This window comes from Spermophilus citellus, assembly GCF_964194105.1.
Source record: "Spermophilus citellus genome assembly, chromosome: 1".
Taxonomy (NCBI): domain Eukaryota; kingdom Metazoa; phylum Chordata; class Mammalia; order Rodentia; family Sciuridae; genus Spermophilus; species Spermophilus citellus.
In genome coordinates, this window is record NC_138182.1 from 69,303,842 (window position 1) to 69,324,465 (window position 20,624).

The window sequence follows — 20,624 nt, forward strand, 5'->3', positions numbered from 1 at the left end:
ATAAATACCTCAGGAACTCTGCTGCACACCTGAATCTGACTTAGATAATAAGGTTCTGGACTTTGAACTCATCTTGTAAAGAGATGAGAATTTTGGGCACCTTAGGAGGCAGTATTGAATTTTATATCTGGGCAAGACATGGATTACTGGGTTCCAGAGAATGAAATGTGGAAGCCAGTCCTTGAGTATGCCCCTAGTGATTCTCACCTGGTATTCATGTTCTTGTGTAATTTCTGCATCATAGGGCTGACCTTTGTAACCAATAGAATATTGAACACATGATGGAATGTGACTTTGAATGGTAGGGCATAAGACATTGCACGTTCATCTTGCTCTCTCTTGCATCATTGCTTCTGTCAAGAGGTTCTATGGAGATGTCTGTTTGGTAAAGAACTGAGGTTTCCTGTCAACAAGCAGTGCTGATTTTTCAGCCATATGAGCCAGTCACCTTGCAGACAACCCCCAGCCCCAACAAAATCTTTGGATGACTTCAGTCCTAGATGACATCTCAAGTACAACTTGATGAGAGATCCCCCAAGTTAGAATGATCCAGTTATGGCCATTCCCAAATTTCTAATACCTCTAAAATGATGTGAAATTATAAATGTCCATTGTTTAGGAGGTTAAGGTTTGGAACAATTTATTATGCAGCAATAGATAATTAATAGAGGTACTATGCAGAACTAATACAAACCCAAGAGTCTTTGTAGAGTTTTTTGTCTTCTTTATAGTTAGTTAGCATTCAGTTCTTTATAATTAATCAGGAGAGATAATTGATAATGAATCAGGTGGAGTAGATTTTGGAGAGAAAATCTTGTTTATGTTTCTGCCTTTATTCATACAGAAAAATTTTAAAATAAAAGGATTTAAATAGATATCTTTAGGATTTATTTTTAAAAAAATTTTCTAAGTAGCTGCTCTTGGTACTGTAAGTGTAGGGATTAGACATGTTGGCTTTTGAGTATTTTATGTAAGTTGGGTTATGAAGTATTTATGTGACAGATTGGGTGAGGGAAGATTGGGCTTCCCTCCCCTTACAGAGAGAAGTGTTTGTCCTTGTAATGAGTTACAGATCCACACTCTACTTGTTACAAAACATAGGGAAGATGGGGCCAGAAAGATTAACTAAGATTTCCAAAGCCATGCAGTTGGTTAGTGGTGAGCTAATTTGGAGTTCTGGCTACCAGTCCAATTAGATAAGATTTGTTTCCACTTGTCATCTATTTTTACTCTCATTTTTGGTAACTTCAAGTGAAAATGGTTCCATCAAATGAGGACTAAATACTTTACTGGGTATGACTAAGTATGGCTTCCTGATGTTTCAACAGACATGAAAATTTTATACTTTTGTATATTCCCTGAGGCAGCTATCTGCCTGGGTCTTTTGAAATAGCAAAAATAAATTAACAGTGGGCTCAAGTCCAGTAAGCACCATGTAGGTTAGTTCTGATCTAAGTACAGGCTGTTCCTGTTGTATAGGCCCTGTGTGACTTTATTTACCAGGTTTTTCTGCTTGAAGTCAACCATTTAAAAGATATTCTGCTTTTTGGTTCAGATAGAGGATTTACATAAGACTAACATTAATTGTTAATTGTATTTTTTCTTGAATATTGTCTCGAGGTGTAGTCACTTTAGATTTTAAGTGGTTTCTCCTTAAAGACTTAGATGGGTTTTGAGGAATGTGTGGCTTTATTTGTCCTTGTCAACCTGTACATATTGTCAACTAGATGAATGTTGATAATACTTCTATAAAATATGTGAAGAATTGTCTTGACTTGAAGTTCCATAAGTTTACTTTGAGTTTAAAGTATTATAATATGTTAGTTAAAACAGAGTTTTTTTTTTTTTTTTTTGCTGTGCTAAAGCCTTGCACACGCTAGACAGGTGCTCTACCACTGAAGTACATCCCCAGCCCAATAGTTTATAATACCTTAAACATTCAGAGCCAAATTAAGTTGGTGGGAAGTCTTCTATCAGTTTATTTTCCCATTTATTATATGAAATTGTTTCCTGTAGAATTTGGAGTATTGGTGAACCAAACTATTTGTTTTTGTCTGCTCCTCAGGGCCAGTTTTATACCATAATCATGTATCATCTGGTAATTACAGATAGTATAGTTTCTAGAAATTGTGTATTCAACACTACAATTACCTTTTGTTTCTCCTGGAATTTTGCCAATAAATTATTTCTTCTTTTTTCTACATAAAGTCAAATTAAAGTCACATTCAGTGCCTCTCATTGAATTACTCAACTTTTGACTTAAATTTTTTTTTAATCTTTGGAATCATCTTATTTAACATGATTCATGGATTTCAAATTCTAGCTAGGTAGTTTGCAGTGCCTTTTACTAAGAACATACTAGAGTGATCTACCACCTCTATGAATAGAGATTGATTTATGATGCCCCTTACTTCTCTAGCCATCAGCATTGCTTTTCTCTTGTCACCCCTCCTCCTGCACTTTCCCTAACTCCCCTCACTCTCTAGGAACCCAAGCTGTTCAGTTTGCTTCTTATCTCTCCTTTCTTTTTCTAATCATTCCCTCTCCCTTGGCCACACCATTCCTACTTTCCTTACTGTAGGAATGAGTGTCTTCTGGTCCCTGAACTCCTGGGGAGGGAGGTGAGGTTTCAGGGAGGCAGACAGCTTAGAGGAGGTGTTGCCTGCATGCTGAAGTAGACCAGCAATAAGTGTTGTCTGGTGAGGGGAATACTCCTGTACCCCAAATCCCTGACAAAGCAAAGACCAAGAGCTTACATAGGATCATCCCACATCGGCCCCACAAAGTGCTTTCTTTTTTAAAACTAACTAATTAATTAATTATTTTTCTTATTATTAGTTGTTCAAAACATTACATCTTTGTTAATAGTAGAGATGAAGCCCAAACTAATTTTGGTAACCAAATGTGTGTGGTTGAAATGCAGCTGATTGTAAAATAGGATACATAGTAGTCCGTGTTTGTACAGCAGTTTACATTAATGAGAAGCATTGGTTTGTGAGTGAAGGGTTTGGGTTTGAAATTAGATATGAGGAGAGCCTTGGATAGATTTTCTTTCTCTCTTTCTTTTTCTTTTTTTGGAGGCAGCTCTTTAAACAGGTGCAGGGAGTGAATAATGTGCCACTCCTAAACTGTGTGATTTAGCCAATGAGCACCAGGCTTCTCCTTGGTCTTATAGCATGGTTTCCCTGTCCGTCAAGAGCTGGCTCGGCAACCAAACCCAGATTCCAGGTGTGGTATTCCACAGTCATTCTGTAATTTGTAATCATAGAAACAGAACGTTCCTCCTCTTATTTCTTCCTTGCCAACAGTTTCTGGGTGGGTGAATGTCAGTAGCTGGAGTTATTTTTAAAGAGGAGAGGTGAGGCTTGTCGTGCAAAGCTGGGAAGAGGGCGTTTGTTTGCAGAGCAGAGCTGACATCAAAGTGTAGATTACTGCTCAGTGGCTAGGCACTTGTCCTATAACAGGTAATGTTTAACGTGCCAGTCACAAAGATCACAGAAGCAGTGTATGCTTGCACATAAGATAGCACTGCCTTTTATGCTCTGGAAGACTGAAAGGCTATTTGTGCCCATGTATTTTGTTTCCTGATATATGTTTGGATGGGTCTTGCTGCCGTCTCTTTTGCTGACTGTAATTGGACTTTGAAGCTGGGAAGTTGTATCATAAAAATTTGTAACCTTTGAGAACGAGCTCGGCTAAGCATTCACTTTCCAATTCTTTTCACAGGATAATATAAACGTATTTTTGAAAGCTTGTGAACAGATTGGATTGAAAGAAGCCCAGCTTTTCCATCCTGGGGATCTACAGGATTTATCTAATCGAGTCACTGTCAAGTAAGTTTCATTGGTTTGTTATATATTTTTTTAAACTAGGGCTTACAGCTTAAGTGAAATAATTGCTGAGAGCTTGTGATTACTGAAAATTTGTTCTTCTCTGTCTTCCTGTGTTCTCATTCCAGATTAGACTATTTAAAAAATGGCTCAGGGACTGTGAATGTGAAGTTGTCTGTAATTGGTAGCATTTCATAGACTTATTGTAAATCTCTGTACTGATCAAAGTGGTAGTTCATATTTTAATACTTGTCCAATGTGGTAGTGTTTGGTTGCTTATGTGGTGCATATTCTTTATATTTATCAAGTGTATTTAGAGATCATGTTATAGTTCATACAGTAAAAATAATTATTTTAAGATAGTTTTTCATGTATTAGGAATTAAGATACATAAAAATTTTATGTTAACATAAAAAATTAGAGTAGGACAGTGGTGAAAAAAAGCCTTATTAGTATTTGGAAGGCAGAAGTGCCTGAGACCAACATGTAATGCCGTGACCTTGTCAGTTGTTGCTTTTTTTAAAAAAAAAAAAATGAACTGTTTCTCACTTTTTCAGTAGTTTGGACAAGAAAGCCAAAGTGGGCTTGAAAGCATGTCTATAGGTATACTCTTGAAATTTAGGTGGAAAATGGTGTTCATGTGTGAGTGTATAGTTTCAGGAACTCTGATTTTAAGCTCTTCTGAGATTGTTTTTCTGTAAATTTAATTTGCTTTCAAGAAATCAGTAATAAACTCATATTGCCAGATAAATGTGACAGGAAAATTGTTTAATTTTTTAATGATGACTACCTCCATACCAGGGCTCTTAAGCCTAACTAACATTTTTCCAAGTGAGGAAATAAATACTTTGTTCTATCTGTAGAGATAATAAAAGTAAAACAAATCAGTTTATACTGATTTAGACAAAGATTTAGTTTATGTAGTTAATAGTCTCTGGATAGTGGCTTCAGTGTTCATTAAAAACTGAGTATAAAAATCTTAAATATGGCCATTTTTTTAAATGAAGGAAAATAACTACATAAATATTTTTGATCGTATACAGTGTCTTCTAATAGTACAATCTAAAATCTCAGGTAGCATTAGTTTTTAAAGTCTAACAATACATATTTTTAAATGAACAGTTTCAAACATACCTGCTTCTGTATCTGTTGAATGTTTTTCTGATTCTATGGCAGCGCTATGTGCATGTCAGGGAAGAGTTTGCAGTTTTGATTTAATTGAAAGGTAGTTGAGATCCTAAGTTTTATTACTGAAATGTTTCCTTCTGTAGTATGTGAGGTTGTGTTTAATGTCCATGAAAAAAATTTTCTTAATGCATTTGTTCTATTTTTCCTAATCAGCATATTCTTTCACAGCTGATAGGCAGAGAAACTGTAGATCCAAAAGTCATCTTTTGCTTGAGTAGTTGGTGTCAATTAAGAATAAGATTGCTTTCCCCTGAAATCCTATTGTTTTGAAACTCTGCATCTTATATTTGAGTAGGCTAAGGAATAGGCAAAACATGTTTGTTGGTTCCTAATTTCAAGTGTGCTATGTACCCCTTTCTTGGAGCTTATTTCGGGAGCTATTGGGTCTGAAATGTTTAAGAAAAATCAGTATCTGGGTTCAGCCTTTAATGAAATTAAATTACTGGCAAAGTGAAACCGAGAGGTCACGTATTTACAGCTGTAGTAAGAAGTATGCAGAATAACTTGTTTCAGTGGAAACCACAAGTCTATCAAAGCAAGGTGTGCCTCAGTCTTTCCAGCAAGGATGCCTGAGTGAGAACTTTGAGTAAGAACTTTTCCCCTGATCATTGGGATGAAGGGACGACTGGTTGGCTCTGGGTCTACCATTTCCAGAGCCCTGGAGCCTCCCAGCTGAGACACAAGAAAGCTGGCAAATGACTTCTTTAAAAATGTTGGCTAAACTCTTATGCCCTGAGACAGCATTTTTATTAAAGGAAGCAGGTTTAAAGGAAAGCAAATAATTGCTTACTGAATAGTAATGCTTTGTAGTTTTTAGTTTTTGTTCTTATGTGGAGGCTCCTATAGGTCAAATATTGTCCTATTATTATTGTAGATTAAAGGACTTGATTAGGTCAGTAGTTCTCAATGGGAGGCTGTTTTGCCTCCTTGGGGACACTTGGCAATGTTTGGAGACACTTTTAGTTGTCATAGCTGGGGAGGGGTGCCACAGGCATCCTCCGGGTCAGGGATGATGCTAAATACCCTTGAGTGCAAAGGACAGTCTCAATAATGAAGAATTTTTCTGATAATGCTGGAGTTGAGAAACTGGCTTAGAATTCCATACTTGAATCCTCTTTGCCAGCAAGATAGCCATGTGGAAATGAATGATACTGACAGTGACAGACTTTTGACACACTATTAGAATGCAACTACTTGTAGATATATAGTAATTGCTCCATTTTTGTGTTATGTTTATTATCTATTTTCTTTTGTTTTTTGGGGGGTGTATCAGGGATTGAACTCGGGCACTCAACCACTGAGCTAAATCTCTAGCCTTATTTTGTATTTTGTATTTTTTTTTTAATTAGAGAAAGGGTCTCACTGAGTTTCCTAGCACCTCGCTAAATTGCTGAGGCTGGCTTTGAATCCATGATCCTCCTGCCTCCCGCTCCTGAGCTGCTGGGATTATAGGTGTGCGCTACCACGCCTGGCTTATTATCTATTTTAATGTGAAGGCTTATTGTGATTTATCTGAGCATGTGGTAATGTGTATAAATACTTTGAGATTATTTTGCTCATCTATACATTCAGTTGAACCAACATTTGTCAAGCTCTGATTATTTTAAATGGTCTGTCATTATTCAGCTACTTAGGTTGCACCTAACAGTGTATAGAGCTGTCATTGGCCTCATTGCAAGTGCAATGTAACTGTGCCATACTGAGAGCAAACAGGAATGGATAGTTGATATTATCCTCTGTGCTGGTGAACTTGAGGTGCTTTTTGTTAGTGTGTGGAGAGAGTAAATATGGAGTGGGTGTGTGCAACCTGGGAGAGTTGTGTGTTGAGAATGACAGCAGAAGTTGCTAGTAGATAACTTCAATAATTCAGGCCCTTAAATAAAACTATTTTCCAGCAATTTGAGACTTACAGTTTAACTTTTCGAAAGTGAAACAAAACCAGAGTACACTTTATATGTCTGTAATTATATATACTTACATATGCTTTAATTTTCTAACTGATTTATTTTACATTACAGGAAGTAGTAGTTTGAATTCTTCCTATGTTCGAATGATTCCATTCATTTTGGTATTTCATCTATTCCAAGAGTCAGTTGCCACTTTTAATTTTGAGATCTTTGATTTAATGGATAGGATCCATCTTTACATTCTTTCTTCCCAATAGCAAATTTGTGATTTATTCTCCATAGCGGGTAGATGGAGGTCTGTTCCATTCTAAGGGTGTGAAATTCAGCTTACATTGTAATAGCCATATACCGAATTTAACATAGACACCCATACTGAATTTATCATACACAATCCACAGAGAGTAGGTGGTGTGACCTTCACAGAGCTGTCTATGCACACCTTCTGTAAAACGTCTGTAGAAGAGTAAGTACAGTGACCATATGCACATGCCACTGCATACTGGGGACGTGTGATACCAAATGTCATGGTCTCTGTGGTGGCATCTGGTCATTGATAGAAGTTCGGAGCAATTGCTTATAGGTGAAAGTAACTCAACAGGATAGGTCAGAGGTCCTGTATTGGTGTACTCAGAGTTGGAAGAAAGCTAGAACTTAACATTAACAATTATATTTTTACATGTTTAGCAACTTATCTTAGAAACTAAGTTCTGCATTGGAACCGTTGCTCTAACAGATTTATATCAAAAATTTTAGGTTGAGAATTTGAACAGATTGTAAACATGTTTTTACTTTCCACCCCCTTACTCTTTCAATCCAGCTTTTTTAGCACTTCTTCAGATACATTCTGTTCATAATATAATTACAGGATGGCAGTTTTTTGGAGCACAATATATTTCAGTCATTCAAATAAATTATTTTCTGGTAGAGACTTACTCCACCATTATTTAGGGTATTAATGTTTTAAGTATAAAATGTAACTTTAATAAACATTGATATTGACTAAATTATTAAAATGTACTAAAGTGAGGGTACAGAAATTAATAATCTGTCTTTACATGTGCTAGTTGCCAAAGGAACAGTGGTTGGAAGCAAAATTAGTGTTGACGTTTTCCATCATGAAAATAAAGGAGGCTAAAAATGATATTTTAAAGATGGAAGTGTTTCTAAAGCTTCAAAAGGGTGCTTGATTTTTGTGGCAATGCTGTAAGTCATTTCTTAGGAGTCAGGTTCCCAGATGACAACTTTTTCTAACAGTTTCTCAAATTGAGCTTGATGGGTGTGAGTGTATTAAGGTTTACTCATGAAAGTAAAAATATACTTATTTTGAGTTCTTTAATTTCTGCCCTATTCTGATTTAATCTAGATTTATATATATTTTTATTTCCCAAACCTGTGTCTTTCAAATGAATTTTTCAACATTTTAATTTTTTTTAAAGCAAGGTTAATTATCCAAGCTTGGATCTGTACCTTGAACATGGTGAATTCCACCTGCCAATTCATGTTATTATTTTCAAATGTTCCCTTACTATCATCTTGTGAGAAGGGAAAAACAGAAAGGAAGCTCATTGTACTGTATACATTTCTGTCCCATTCAGCCATTCTTTGGGGACAGGGATTTACTGGGAGGGGACATTAATTCTTCCAGATGTCTGAGCTTCTGTTTAAGGCTAGTAGCAAAAATGTGTCGCCCAGTTTGTAAATGCTCTTTTAATTGCATAGTTTGACTGACCAAGAGTCTTAGGTGCAAAGAAAAGTTGTGGAATATGAGGCAGGTCTGGGATAAGCTATGGCAGAACTGAAATTTTAATTGTGTCTCTTTTCTTCATTTCAAGTTCTTAATCTATTTCTCAGATACACAAGTTTCTAGATGCCAGTTCTCCTGACTGAGCTCTCTGCTCCCTCAAACCCCCAAAAGCCTTGGGGTCTGATTCTTCTGCCTGCTGGGTGTGACTTCATGCTGGATCTGGCCAGGTCTTTATCTTTAAAAGTTACCTCATGTATATTCATTGTTTCAAAGAGTCTCACTTGGTGCCTGATCTGATTAGCAGTTGATATGAGTCAATTCATGAGAAGATGACAGGATGACAACTGCAGTTTGTCACTTCCCCTGATCAGATAGCATTTATTTTATATCAAGGCCCTTCAGAGACTTTCTCAAAATTTTGTATGTAGGGCTGCTTGTGCTGAATGAATCTAACTTTTAAAATTCCACGCTCTATCATATCTATAGTTCTCTCAGCTGTTTTTGAAAATATGAGCTTCGCTAGTAACTATAGAAGTAGTAAGCATTTATTTTTAATCTCTTGAGTTTCGTTTTCTATTCTGGCCTGGTTTAACTGATCATTTGTGTAAGGATAGAGGTAGCAGGGTGTACATACTTGAATTTCTTTCTGGAGCTACAGAGTACAAAATGACAGTCTGGGGAAAGGAAATTTTGGTTTTAGAGAATTCATGCATTTGTCATCTTCTGTGTGACAGGTACTTACTTAATAGAGAGCTGCCCTCAGTGGGATTCACATGATAGTTGGGGAGATAGCCCCATGAATTCACCATTGGAATACATGTGTAAAAAAGGTACAGGGTTCTCTAGGAAGATAGAAATTGTATAAGCTTTTAATCAGGAAACTTTCTGATTGTTGACACAGTGGCTTCAGCTGGGTATCAAGCAATTTTCTCATCTATGTGTAATTTTTCTGAGACTATTTGAGGGCAGGGAGCACATATTATTTCCTTTTTCTCCTTGTTACCTGACACCATAGGTGTAAATGCTTATTTAAAAATTGAATTTTAATTTGGAAGACTTCCTGAACCTTTTAAAACCAAGCTTTGAACATGGGGAGAAATTGATATTGCTAAGTCTTCATCTATTTGTTCTTATCCTTCAAATGCAAGTAGGTCTGGCAAAGCAGCCAGTGAACTTTTGGTTTCAATTGCCTTTCACTTATCATGCCAGAGTAATGATACGGCATATTACAATGCAATCCGAAACTTGTACAGTTTAAAAGAGGGTTGGTTTCCTCTTTGTGGTGAGTAATAATATAAAATATGAACTTTGCACCATGTGCCTTTCGAAGTAGTCAGTGGAAGTTTCAATGAATTCTTATGTTGATGTATAAATGACAAATACTAATTGGTTTAACTGACATTGGAAGGATGTATATTTACATAAATATGTATACATGAAGTACTAGAAATATTCTATGCCTTTCTATCATTATTACCAATTATTTATCATCTTTTGAAATAAATATAAAATCTTCAGAATTTTGGGTGGAAAAATGTGATTATATAAGTAGTTGGAATATTTTGTAGAAGCTGCATGGCAAGGAATAGAATTTTTGAAGAACAAGAACCTGTAATAGAGTATGAAGAGTCATTAGTTTTATTTTAATAAGACTTTTACCAATGATTTTACTGTAAGGCTTACTGCTTCCATAGTCAAGCTGGCTGCTGTGGTCCCTCTTACCTTTGTCTAGCATTAAACACTGAAGTGCACCTCTCACCCCAGTCATACTAGCTTTGACTCTGGCATAATTAAAAACAATTTGAAGAATATGAACACAAAGAAGCTTAAAGAGAGAAGTTTAAATGAACTATCTCTATTAAACTCCAGGCTGAGTTTCAGTCACTTCTCCCTGGAATGGAACAAGAACATTCCATAGATGTGTAGCAATTTGTGGTGGACAGAAGCATCTTGGATGAGTGCAGAGGATTTGGTATCTCCTGATTTGAGTTTAATCATATCCTGTACTTTTTGGTGGCTGAATGACCTTACACAGGTTGTTTTTCCTCTTCATGCTGGATTAACTTCTCTGTAAGTTCAATATGGCAAATAATAGTTGACTGCCTGCTCTGTGTCAAGTTCTGTGCTAAACCCTGGGAGTACTTCAGTAAATAAGACAGATTAAGGACTCTTTGCTTGGAACTCATCCAACAGTACCCTTGGGTGATACCCATACCTCATAAGAATGTTGTGATGATTAAATAAAGTCATGTATGTAAAGTGTATGCCCCTGGAATTATAGTTAGTGCTCAGTAAATGGTATTGAGTAATTATTGTGAACATTTTCATAACTTGGCCATCCTTTTTTTTTTTTTGATCCTGTGAAGGTATGTGTACCTGTAGGGAAATATGGAGTAAAAAAAATCATCCTTGGTTACTTAAATTGTGATTATAAGCTACAGGACTTTATTTTTGAGAATGGCTGTTTCAGTCTTATGCCTTCTCTCTATTCAGGGCAGATATTAAAACAGATATGGGTTTTTTTTGACATTTATGTTTAGTTATCTCATTACATTTGTTGTTGTTAGAATAGTAAAACTGGAGACCAAAGTACAGACAGCTAAGTTTATTTGCTCTTGCCCCTGTGTATGTAGGGCCAGTTCAGTTTTATTAACTTTTTCGAGACTCAATTTTTTTCCTGTTTTTTTTTCTGACACATTTTATGTATTTTAACATGTCTTTAAAAAAAACTTTATTTCTGTATTTTAAAAAAGAGCATAACCCAAAAGTACTTTAATGAATTAAAAAAAGGCAATCTAGAATACTAATTTACATTCAGAGCTTTCACATTGATTGGCTTATTTTTATTGTTGCCTGTTTTCTCTTTCACTTATGTGAAAAGTTTTTTGTTCACAAATAGGTGATCTTTTAGATAGATGAGATCAGAACTTATCTGAGAAGTTTTTGTAGGACTTATAATTATTCATTTTGGAATAGGTATTCATAATCTTGTCTTTGCTGAGCTCAAAGACACACCACAGTTTTTTTTTTTTTTAACCCAGAAAAAAAACTTAGCTAATGTATAGTACAGTTGCCTTTTGATGGACAAATATGAGAGGTCCAAAATAGATCAGCTAAGTTTTTTTTCTGGGTTAAAAAGTCAAGAGCTTTGTAATGTTGTGAACAACCAATTAAAAAAAAAAAAAGGCAACTGTACTAACAGCATAAAAAGGCTTGATTAAATTAACCAAAGCATGTGGTTTTTGCCCTAGGTGTTAAAAATTATACATTGCAATAGGCATTGTCTTTGACTTGAAAAGACTTGCCCAGTATTTAGTTCTGGTTTTATTTGTAAACAACGAGAAAATGTCAAGAAACTAGGAGTATACTTTTATGTTGATGTGTGTTGACACAATTTGATACTTTTTTCTTTTAAAAAGTAAAATCTTTCAAATGTTAAATAGAATGGCATGAAAGATTTTTATTGGCTATTGTTTGTTTTTAAGAGTTTAGGTTAATGAAACAGTTACATTTTAGGGGTAATTGCCCTGGTATCATTTCTATCATGGTGATCCCCAGTCCTGGGTGAGAATGGTTGCTTAATCCATCATTTCTCAGAGACATATACCTTTCTGAACATCTCTTCTAAACTGGGAAACAGAGTTGTATGTTATCACCTTATCTTCTGAAGAGCTTAGTACTGCTGTTTCAGAAACCACTGATACATAGGCTCAGTAAATCGAAGATGGCTTGGCCCAGGAGTCACCGAAAAACCTTTAATTTTAAGGAAAGGTAGTCTGCTTACCATGTAAATCTAAATATCTCACATTAAAATTTAAAAATGTAAATGGTAGGTGTAATTTTTCCAGTGTATTCTCTCCTTCAAAAAGGAGTAGGTTTGAAAACATAGTTTAAGTCAACATAGTTCAGATAAGCCAATTTTTCTGAAGCTTAAAAAAAGGAAAAAGTGGCGATTTAGTGTACTGAGAGAAGCACCTGTTTTGAATTAAGCTCTGTTTGCTTTAAGTACTGTCAGTTTAACAAGGGTTTGCTCTGTGTGCTTAGAGCAATTTAGGGGAGGAATCCCTAAATAAATATCAAGTATATCTATTCTTATTACATTCATTGTTTTATTACATTAGAATCTTATTGATGGCTGCCAGATTTTTATTTTTTTGAAATGCTTTTCAGTGTTTTTTTTAATTTACTGAGATGTGGAAATAATCTTCAAAGGAATCAGTGTATCTGCATAAACAATTTGGCTGACATGTTGTTAGACATTTTTTTGGCTTAATACTGAGAAGGAAAAAATCATCTCAGTTTTGTATATAATTGTGTGTATTCACTTATCGAATGCCCAAGAATAAAGCACACACACACACATTTCTGAGGCTGCAAAGGGTGAGGCTCCAGATCCTTGAAAATTTTGGTGATGAACTTTTTTCAACAAAGGGGCTTGGTGTAATGTTACCATTAAATATTGGTACAGGGCATGCCAACTTGGGAAATAATAACTTGATGTTCTTTCTCCCCATATTTTCTGTTCTCCTTTTTGTATTGTTGACAAGAAAGAGAAAATTTCTTTATTACAGATGTGAACATCTCCTGATGGAAGCCTAAGCTTTGAGTTCTTGTTGCCAGAAGCCATTGTTTCCAGGGAACATAGAAGCAACATAATTGTGTTGGGCTGACAGGGGCAGTGGCAGGACTTGGCTGAGTGACTGTGTGAAGTGTGGTTGGGGCATTAAATGCCCTCAACTGTGGACCTTTTTCTTATTCGTTGTCCACCATCCGTTGAATATGTAATATTCAGCATCAGGTCCTGAACCCTGTGGGTGGGTAAGGGAAACAACACCTACTCCTGTTTGATCTTAAAATCATAAGTGTAGAATTGGAAACTCATTTTTAATTGTTGCTTTTGGATCTTAAGGGACTTTGAATTCTGTTGACAACTCTAAGAAAAATGTTGGATTTGGAGTGAAGAGTAGCAAGGAGATTGAGAAATCACTGTATTGGAGGGTCCAGAGCATCTCAAATATTCAATTACTGTTACTCAAATAGGTTTAAACAAACTGGATAAGAGCTATCTGGCACTGTCAGGTGTCTTACCTAAGTTATTTTCAAACTAGTAACTGCTCAACCAGGTGTTTCCCTTTGGCTTCAGATGCCTGAAGTGAAATGAGGCAGAGAAAAGACAGACTTCCTTAATTGTATGGCCATGAGCAAGTAATAAACCTAGGATTTTAATTCAAGTGCTATCTTTGTTGTCAAAGCCTGTTCTCCTTCCACTGTGTTGTGTAAACAGATTTAAACCCCTTGAAAAAATTTGCTGATATTTTTGTTAGTGCTGTGTTGCTAACATTGTCATGAGTTACTTTTTAACTAGGCCAGCTTTATTCAAAGTGAATTTGTGTATGTGATTGATACTACCTCATTTGATAAGTGGAAAATACCTTTGCATTATGATTTTAAGATTTTTTTCCTAGTTTTTGTGCTATGTAACTTCAAGGGGCTATCACAATATGCCATCAAATCTAAGATCACTGATTTTTATGATCTATTTTTAAGAATATTAAATAAAGATGTGTGCTTTAGAACAATTGAGATATGGTAAAAGTGTGATCCTGTAACATTGGCTAGTTAAGAAATAATAGAATATTTTAATTTCATTGATGGGGATATAAATGTCTTTATAGGTTTTATGACTTTCTTGCAGATATTTATGAAGTTGTACTTGTTATGAAATGCACTACTTGTCAAAAGCTGGAGATTGTAAACCCTTCCTAATCTAAATTGCTCAGGATTATACTCTCATACTTTGACCTTTTTAGCACCAGCATGGGACCTATCTTTTGGAACAAAACTGGTAAACATCTTTTACTTAGACTAATTCTTTTTTCACTAGTTTTTGATGCTGTGGTTTTCTTAATTTTGTTAAAAACTAAACTAAGCTATAATTCCCCCCTCTGCATAATCTTGTCTGGAATAAGTAGTCTTTGAGAGAGAAAATTTGACATGGGATTTTTTTTTTTTTTTGGTGGGGGGTTACTGTTTAGGTCATTGTATATTAAATTTTATATATTATAAAATTTATATATAATTTATATATAATGATTACTGATTTGAAGTCCTATTATAAAACCCAAATTATAAGTAGAAAGATAACTTACCTCTTTTATTGTATTAAAGAAGAAAAATTCTTAAAGTACATTGCCCATGGTCTTGTTATCTCTGTAGCCATTGAAAGGTTGGAAACAGGTGGTAAGCACAGCACATCAGTGTAACAATAAATAGCCTCCTCTAATTCCAGTAAGATGAAACTACTCTCTGGTTGCAAGAAAAGAAGTGGAGGGGATCAGACAGTGACTCAGAAAAGCAAAGTCCAAGAAATGACTCAAGTGCAGAAATACTTGAAGAATTCCTTTGCCAGGATTTACAATACATAGAGGGATCGCTTCTCTTACCAAGCTTTTAGAAACTATTTTTAAAGTTCTTAATGATTGACATTTCATTAATAGGAAGAAATAGTTACTAAACTTTCATTTTGTGAATGTGGTTTTAGATTATTACAAATACTTGAGATTAATAGTAACCTAAGATAAGAATATAGCAGAAAATTCTGACAAAAACAATTCTCCTTCAGATAACTAGTGGATGGGTTAGATGTGATACTAAATTGCAGCTTCAAGTTTACTAAATATGTAAAGGAAGGAGAAATACTCCTTTTGGGAGTATGTGGAGAATGAAAAGAAAATGTATGAATGTTTTGCTGCCTTGTGTAATCTTAGTTCTGCTTTAGAAGACAGGGTAGTTGTCCAAGTTTACAGGTATGGAACTTGAGACTGACACCTTAGTGACTTGCGCAAGGTCACATGCTTAGCAAGTGGAAATCCTTATTACAACTCCTAACCCAGTGCTCTTTCTGTTATCAAATTCTGATTCTAAATGTGTTCAAATGAAAGATATGAAGATGAATTTCTTTAATATGAAGAAATTTAACATGTTAATAATATCTGTCAGACATGAGCTCTGTAAAGCTGGGTGAGTGGGAAGGAAGATCTGCATATAATGGAGGAGTTTGTAATTTTTAGTAGACATGTGTGAAAAATAACTCAGACTTTATTGGGAGGGGGAGTGTTTTATTAAATAAGTGCTTCTCAAACTTCCCTTTGCTTATAAAACAAGAAGCAATTTGGTCACATGTGGCTCCATTCATCAGGTCTGGGGCAGGACTGGGATTCCATATTGTTAGCAAATGCCAGGGTTTGCCAGTGAGGACCACACTCTGAGTAGGAAGGGTTTTGACAAAAGTGATCACACACTCACTGGAGTGAAATTTAATGAAGATGTTGAGGATGTAAGTGTGGATCTCAAGGATAGATAGGATTTGCATGAGAAGTCAGAGACTACTACAAGAAGATTTGCACAATTTTTTATATTTCTGGTTGTATATAAAGCATGTTCACACCAATTTGTGTCTTTATACATGTACTTTGGATAATGATGTCCATCACATGCCACCATCATTACTAACCTCCTGCCCCCTTCTTTCCCCTCCCACCCCTCTGCCTTATCTAGAGTTTGTCTATTTCTCCCATGTTCCCCTTCCCTACCCGACTATGAGTAAGTTACCTTATATCAGAGAAAACATTTGGCATTTGTTTTTTTAGATTGGCTAACTTCACTTAACATTATCTTCTCCAACTTCATCCATTTATCTTCAAATGCCATGATTTTATTCACTTTTATTGCTGAGTAATAATATTCCATTGTGTATATGTGTGTGTATGTGTGTATATGTGTGTGTGTGTGTATATATATATATATATATATATATATATATATGTATGTATGTATATATCACTTTTTTATGCATTCATCTACTGAAGGGCATCTAGATTGGTTCCACAGTTTAGCTATTGTGAATTGTGGTGCTATAAATATTGATGTGGCTGTGTTCCTGTAGTGTGCTGTTTTTTAAGTCCTTTGAGTATAGACCGAGAAGAGGGATAGCTGGGTCAAATGGTGGTTCCATTCCCAGTTTTCCAAGGAATCTCAATACTGCTTTCCATATTATCTGCACCAATTTGCAGTCCCACCAGTAGTGAATGAGCGTGCCTTTTCTCGCACATCCTCCCCAACACTTATTGTTGTTTGTCTTCATAATAGCTGCCATTCTGACAGGAGTGAGATGAAATCTTAAGAGTAGTTCTGATTTGCATTTCTCTAATTGCTAGAGATGGTGAACATTTTTTCATGTACTTGTTGATTGATTGTATATAATATGAATTGTAGTGCATTCTGCTGTCATTCAAAAAAACAAAAAAAATAATACAGTCATCTTTAATAGAGTATAAACTTTCCTCATGAAAATATGAGTATGGAAGGCTTATGAGGAAATGGTTTTAATCCTCAACTCATAACTATTATAGATGTTTCTCTTTTTGTTATTTTTATTAATTTGAGATGATTTAATATTTTTGTTTTTATCATGAAATAAATTGGACATAAACTGAGGGGAGAAAAAAAAAAGATTGGCACATCCAGAGGCACAGAGATGAGAGGGTTCAGATCATACGTTTTGCAACGCCTTCTTGATGTGAAGTGATGAGTAAAGTCAAGACTTTAATAAAGTCTTGAGACTTATATTTTGGAGGAAGCTTGAGATATAAGTCTGTCCTATAGTTTGGCAGACTCTGGAGGCAGGACAACAGGTAGGTTGGGATGAACTGTAGTGGCATCTCAAGTATCCTGGTGAGGGAGTTTAAACTTTATCTCAAGTGTTTGTAGAGTTAGGAACAAAAGCTTTTGATGGAAGATTAAAATGTTAAAATCAGGGATTTGGAAAGATGGGATAATGAAAAAGTCTCGTGGATTGCATGAGATCCAGTATGGAGGCTAGCAGACAGAGAAGGAAATTGTTGCCCTTGGTGGGTGTTGTGATTAGGATGCCAGCTGTTGGAAGCAGTGAGTGTCAGTAAAGAGACAGATGCCGAACATGTTTGAACTAAAAGTTGGTGGGGATTGTTTAGCATAGAGGAGAAGCAAGAGTCAGCTTTTGAGCTGTGCAACAATTAGCACAAACAGGAAAGACAGTCGATTTGGAGACAAGATGGAATGTAAATTTTAAACACATTGTGTGTTGGATATTATGGCAGAATATTCAGATGGAAAGATAGGAGTTGTCAATATATTTAAGCAGAAATTAAGCCTAGCTTTGCAAATTGGGAGTCACCTATTAAAAAGTAACAACCATTTGTGGGAAAACAAAGGCCAGCTCTGAGAAAGTGAGGGTGGAAAGATAAGTATTCCTTTTTTTTTTTTTTTTTTTTTTTTAATAAAGAACACTTTCACTGGGCACAGTGGCACATGCCTATAATCCCAGCAATTTAGGAAGCTGGGGCAGGAGGATCACAAGTTAGAGGCCAGCCTCAGCAATTTAGCAAGGCCCTATGCAACTTAGTGAAACCCTGTCTTAAAACAAAAAATAAAAGGACTGGGGATATAGGTCAGTAGTAAAGCATCTCTGAGTTTAATCCCTAGCACCAAAATAAATAAATAAAGTAACAAAAATTAAAAGAACACTTTCTTGTATTACATTTTTTTCATGACTGTGCTTTCTTCTTTTTTTTTAACAAATTTTTTTTTTTTAAAGAGAGAGTGAGAGAGGAGAGAGAGTGAGAGAATTTTAAATATTTATTTTTAAGTTCTCGGCGGACACAACATCTTTGTTGGTATGTGGTGCTGAGGATCGAACCGGGGCCGCATGCATGCCAGGCGAGCGCGCTACCGCTTGAGCCACATCCCCAGCCCCTGACTGTGCTTTCTTGTTGGTGCAACTTGATGACCTTGACTTCAGAACCAAGCCATACCTTTGTGCTGTTTTCTTTTCCAGGAGACCCTTCTCACCCATTGTGTAATTTGCTTTAATTTTCCCCCAGGTTTAGAGTGGTGTGATTTACACACAATAAAATTAATCCATTTTATGTTTTGGTAATTAAATACAGTTTGAATTTTGGTAATTAAATACAGTTGTGTTATGATCACTGTAATCAAGATGTTAACCCTAGCAGCTTTCCTTGTGTCTCTTAAAAATCAAATCCCTCAATTGGTCTCTCACTACCATGCTTTTGGTCACTGTAGGTCACTTTAGTGTTGCCTTCTGCAGAATATTATACACATGGAACACACAATATATATATGCTTTGTGTTTGACCATTTTCAGTTTGGGTACTGTTTTTGAGGTTCATACATGTTGAGATTCTTGTATGTTGTGTAATTATTCTTGTATATCTGCATATATGGATTCCACATGTGGATATGCTTCAGTTTGTTTATCCATTTACTGTTTGATAGATGTTAATGTTTTCAGGTTTTGGCTCTTAAGAATAATGCTGTTACAAACATTTACATGCAAATCTCCCTAGGAATAGGTTTTAGTTTCTCTTGCATAAGTACTTAGGGATGTGACAGCTGGATCACTTGGAAGTGTGTGATCAGCTTCATAAGATGCTGCCATACTGCTTTTCAGAGTGGCTGTTGGGTTTCCAGCTGTAAGGTGGGAGATACCAATTGCTGCCAATCTCCCAACATTTATCATCATCAGTGTATTAGACTTTAGGCTCCCCACTTACTGAGTAGTGGTATTTCATTCATTACAATTTAATCGACATTTTCTTCAGGCTAGTGACATTGAGTGCCCTTTGTTATGTTTATCAAATATCTTCTCCCAGTCTGTCGCTCCCCACACACGCTTTTTTTATAGTTTCTTAACTGTATCTTTTAAAGAGCTAACTATTTGAATTTTGATGAAATTAGCATTTTTCAATTTCTTTTATGATTTATACTTTTTTTGTGTCACACTTAAGATATCTTTGCCTAGCCTAATGTTGCAAAGATAATTGTCTTTTCCCTTCTCTACATGAACTTAATAGTTTTTTTTCGGGGGGGGGGTGGGCAGGGAGGTACTCGGGGCACTCGACCTGAGTTCCCTCCATCTGGCCTCATCTGAGCCACATCCATAGCTTTATTTTGTATTTTATTTAGAGACAGGGTCTCACTGAGTTGCATAGTACTTCGAAGTTGCTGAGGTTGGCTTTGAACTTGTGATCCTCCTGTCTCAGCCTCCCAAGCCGCTGGGATTACAGGCATGTGCCACCGAGCCTGGCTGAACTCTTATATTTAGGTCCATGATCCATTCAGAGTTAGTTTTTTTTGTATGGAGTGAAATTAAGGTTGAAATTCATTCCTGTCAACACACATGTGGGTATCCAGTTGTTCCAGTGCTGAGTTTTACACGACGATCTTTTCTGGGTTTCATTATCTTAGCACCTGTTTGAAAACCAATTGCCCCTGTGAATGTGCATCTAGTTCAGACTCTCAGTTAGTTCCATTTAGCCATTCTGCAATGTATACATATTTTAAAACATGTTGTATGTGATAAGTATGTAGAATTTTTATTTGTTAGTGAAACATTTTCTTCAGATAGGCTAAGTTACTGTTGAAGGTTGGAGCATGTTTGTGTGTATATCTGGGAGCCACCTCCGTTGCCATCTTGACCCTAGTCTGGCAGGCCACTGGCAGGGCTTATCTTTACATTTCAATTTTACTCTCACAAATGAGTGAACTTCATCTTTTGTTTTAAGCCTTTTGTATGATTTGAATTTGATCAGATGGTTAAATGCTTTTGGTGTTTTTATTCTTGTTTTTTTCTTAAAGAGATTGGGTATCTTGCCTGTTCCTCTCCTCGAATCTTGTAGTGTACTTGACTTACACATTCTTACTCATGAACTTACCATGGCTCCCAATCACCCACCTTGTCAGGTCCAAACACACTCCTCTGACACACTAATTGCAATTCTGCCTGCTGATCAAGTACTTGTTCATCTGTTATTTCCCTTTCACACAAGCCTTGTCAACCATCTAGTCCAGCTACCTCTTTTTGTCCTCCCCTGGACAGCCGTTTATGGAAGTTTC

General features: G+C 35.9%; 1 protein-coding gene across 11 annotated transcripts in view; it reads left to right on the forward strand.

Annotated features, from left to right (window-relative positions):
- Positions 1–3,104: 3,104 nt before the first annotated feature.
- LMO7 (LIM domain 7) overlaps positions 3,105–20,624 on the forward strand; it is a 98,735-nt gene continuing 81,215 nt past the window's right edge. For 7 of the 11 annotated variants that reach the window (XM_081307046.1, XM_081307049.1, XM_081307050.1 and 4 more), the window contains exon 1: positions 3,727–3,833. Coding sequence is in view for 4 of the 11 variants with exons in the window: in XM_081307051.1 (XP_081163177.1) it covers positions 3,145–3,228; positions 3,727–3,833 (191 nt within the window). In the remaining 7 variants the exon portion in view is untranslated. Of the gene's footprint in view, positions 3,229–3,494; positions 3,631–3,726; positions 3,834–20,624 lie in introns of those variants that run through there. The other 4 variants (XM_081307051.1, XM_081307047.1, XM_081307048.1 and 1 more) reach the window with 2 other exon arrangements.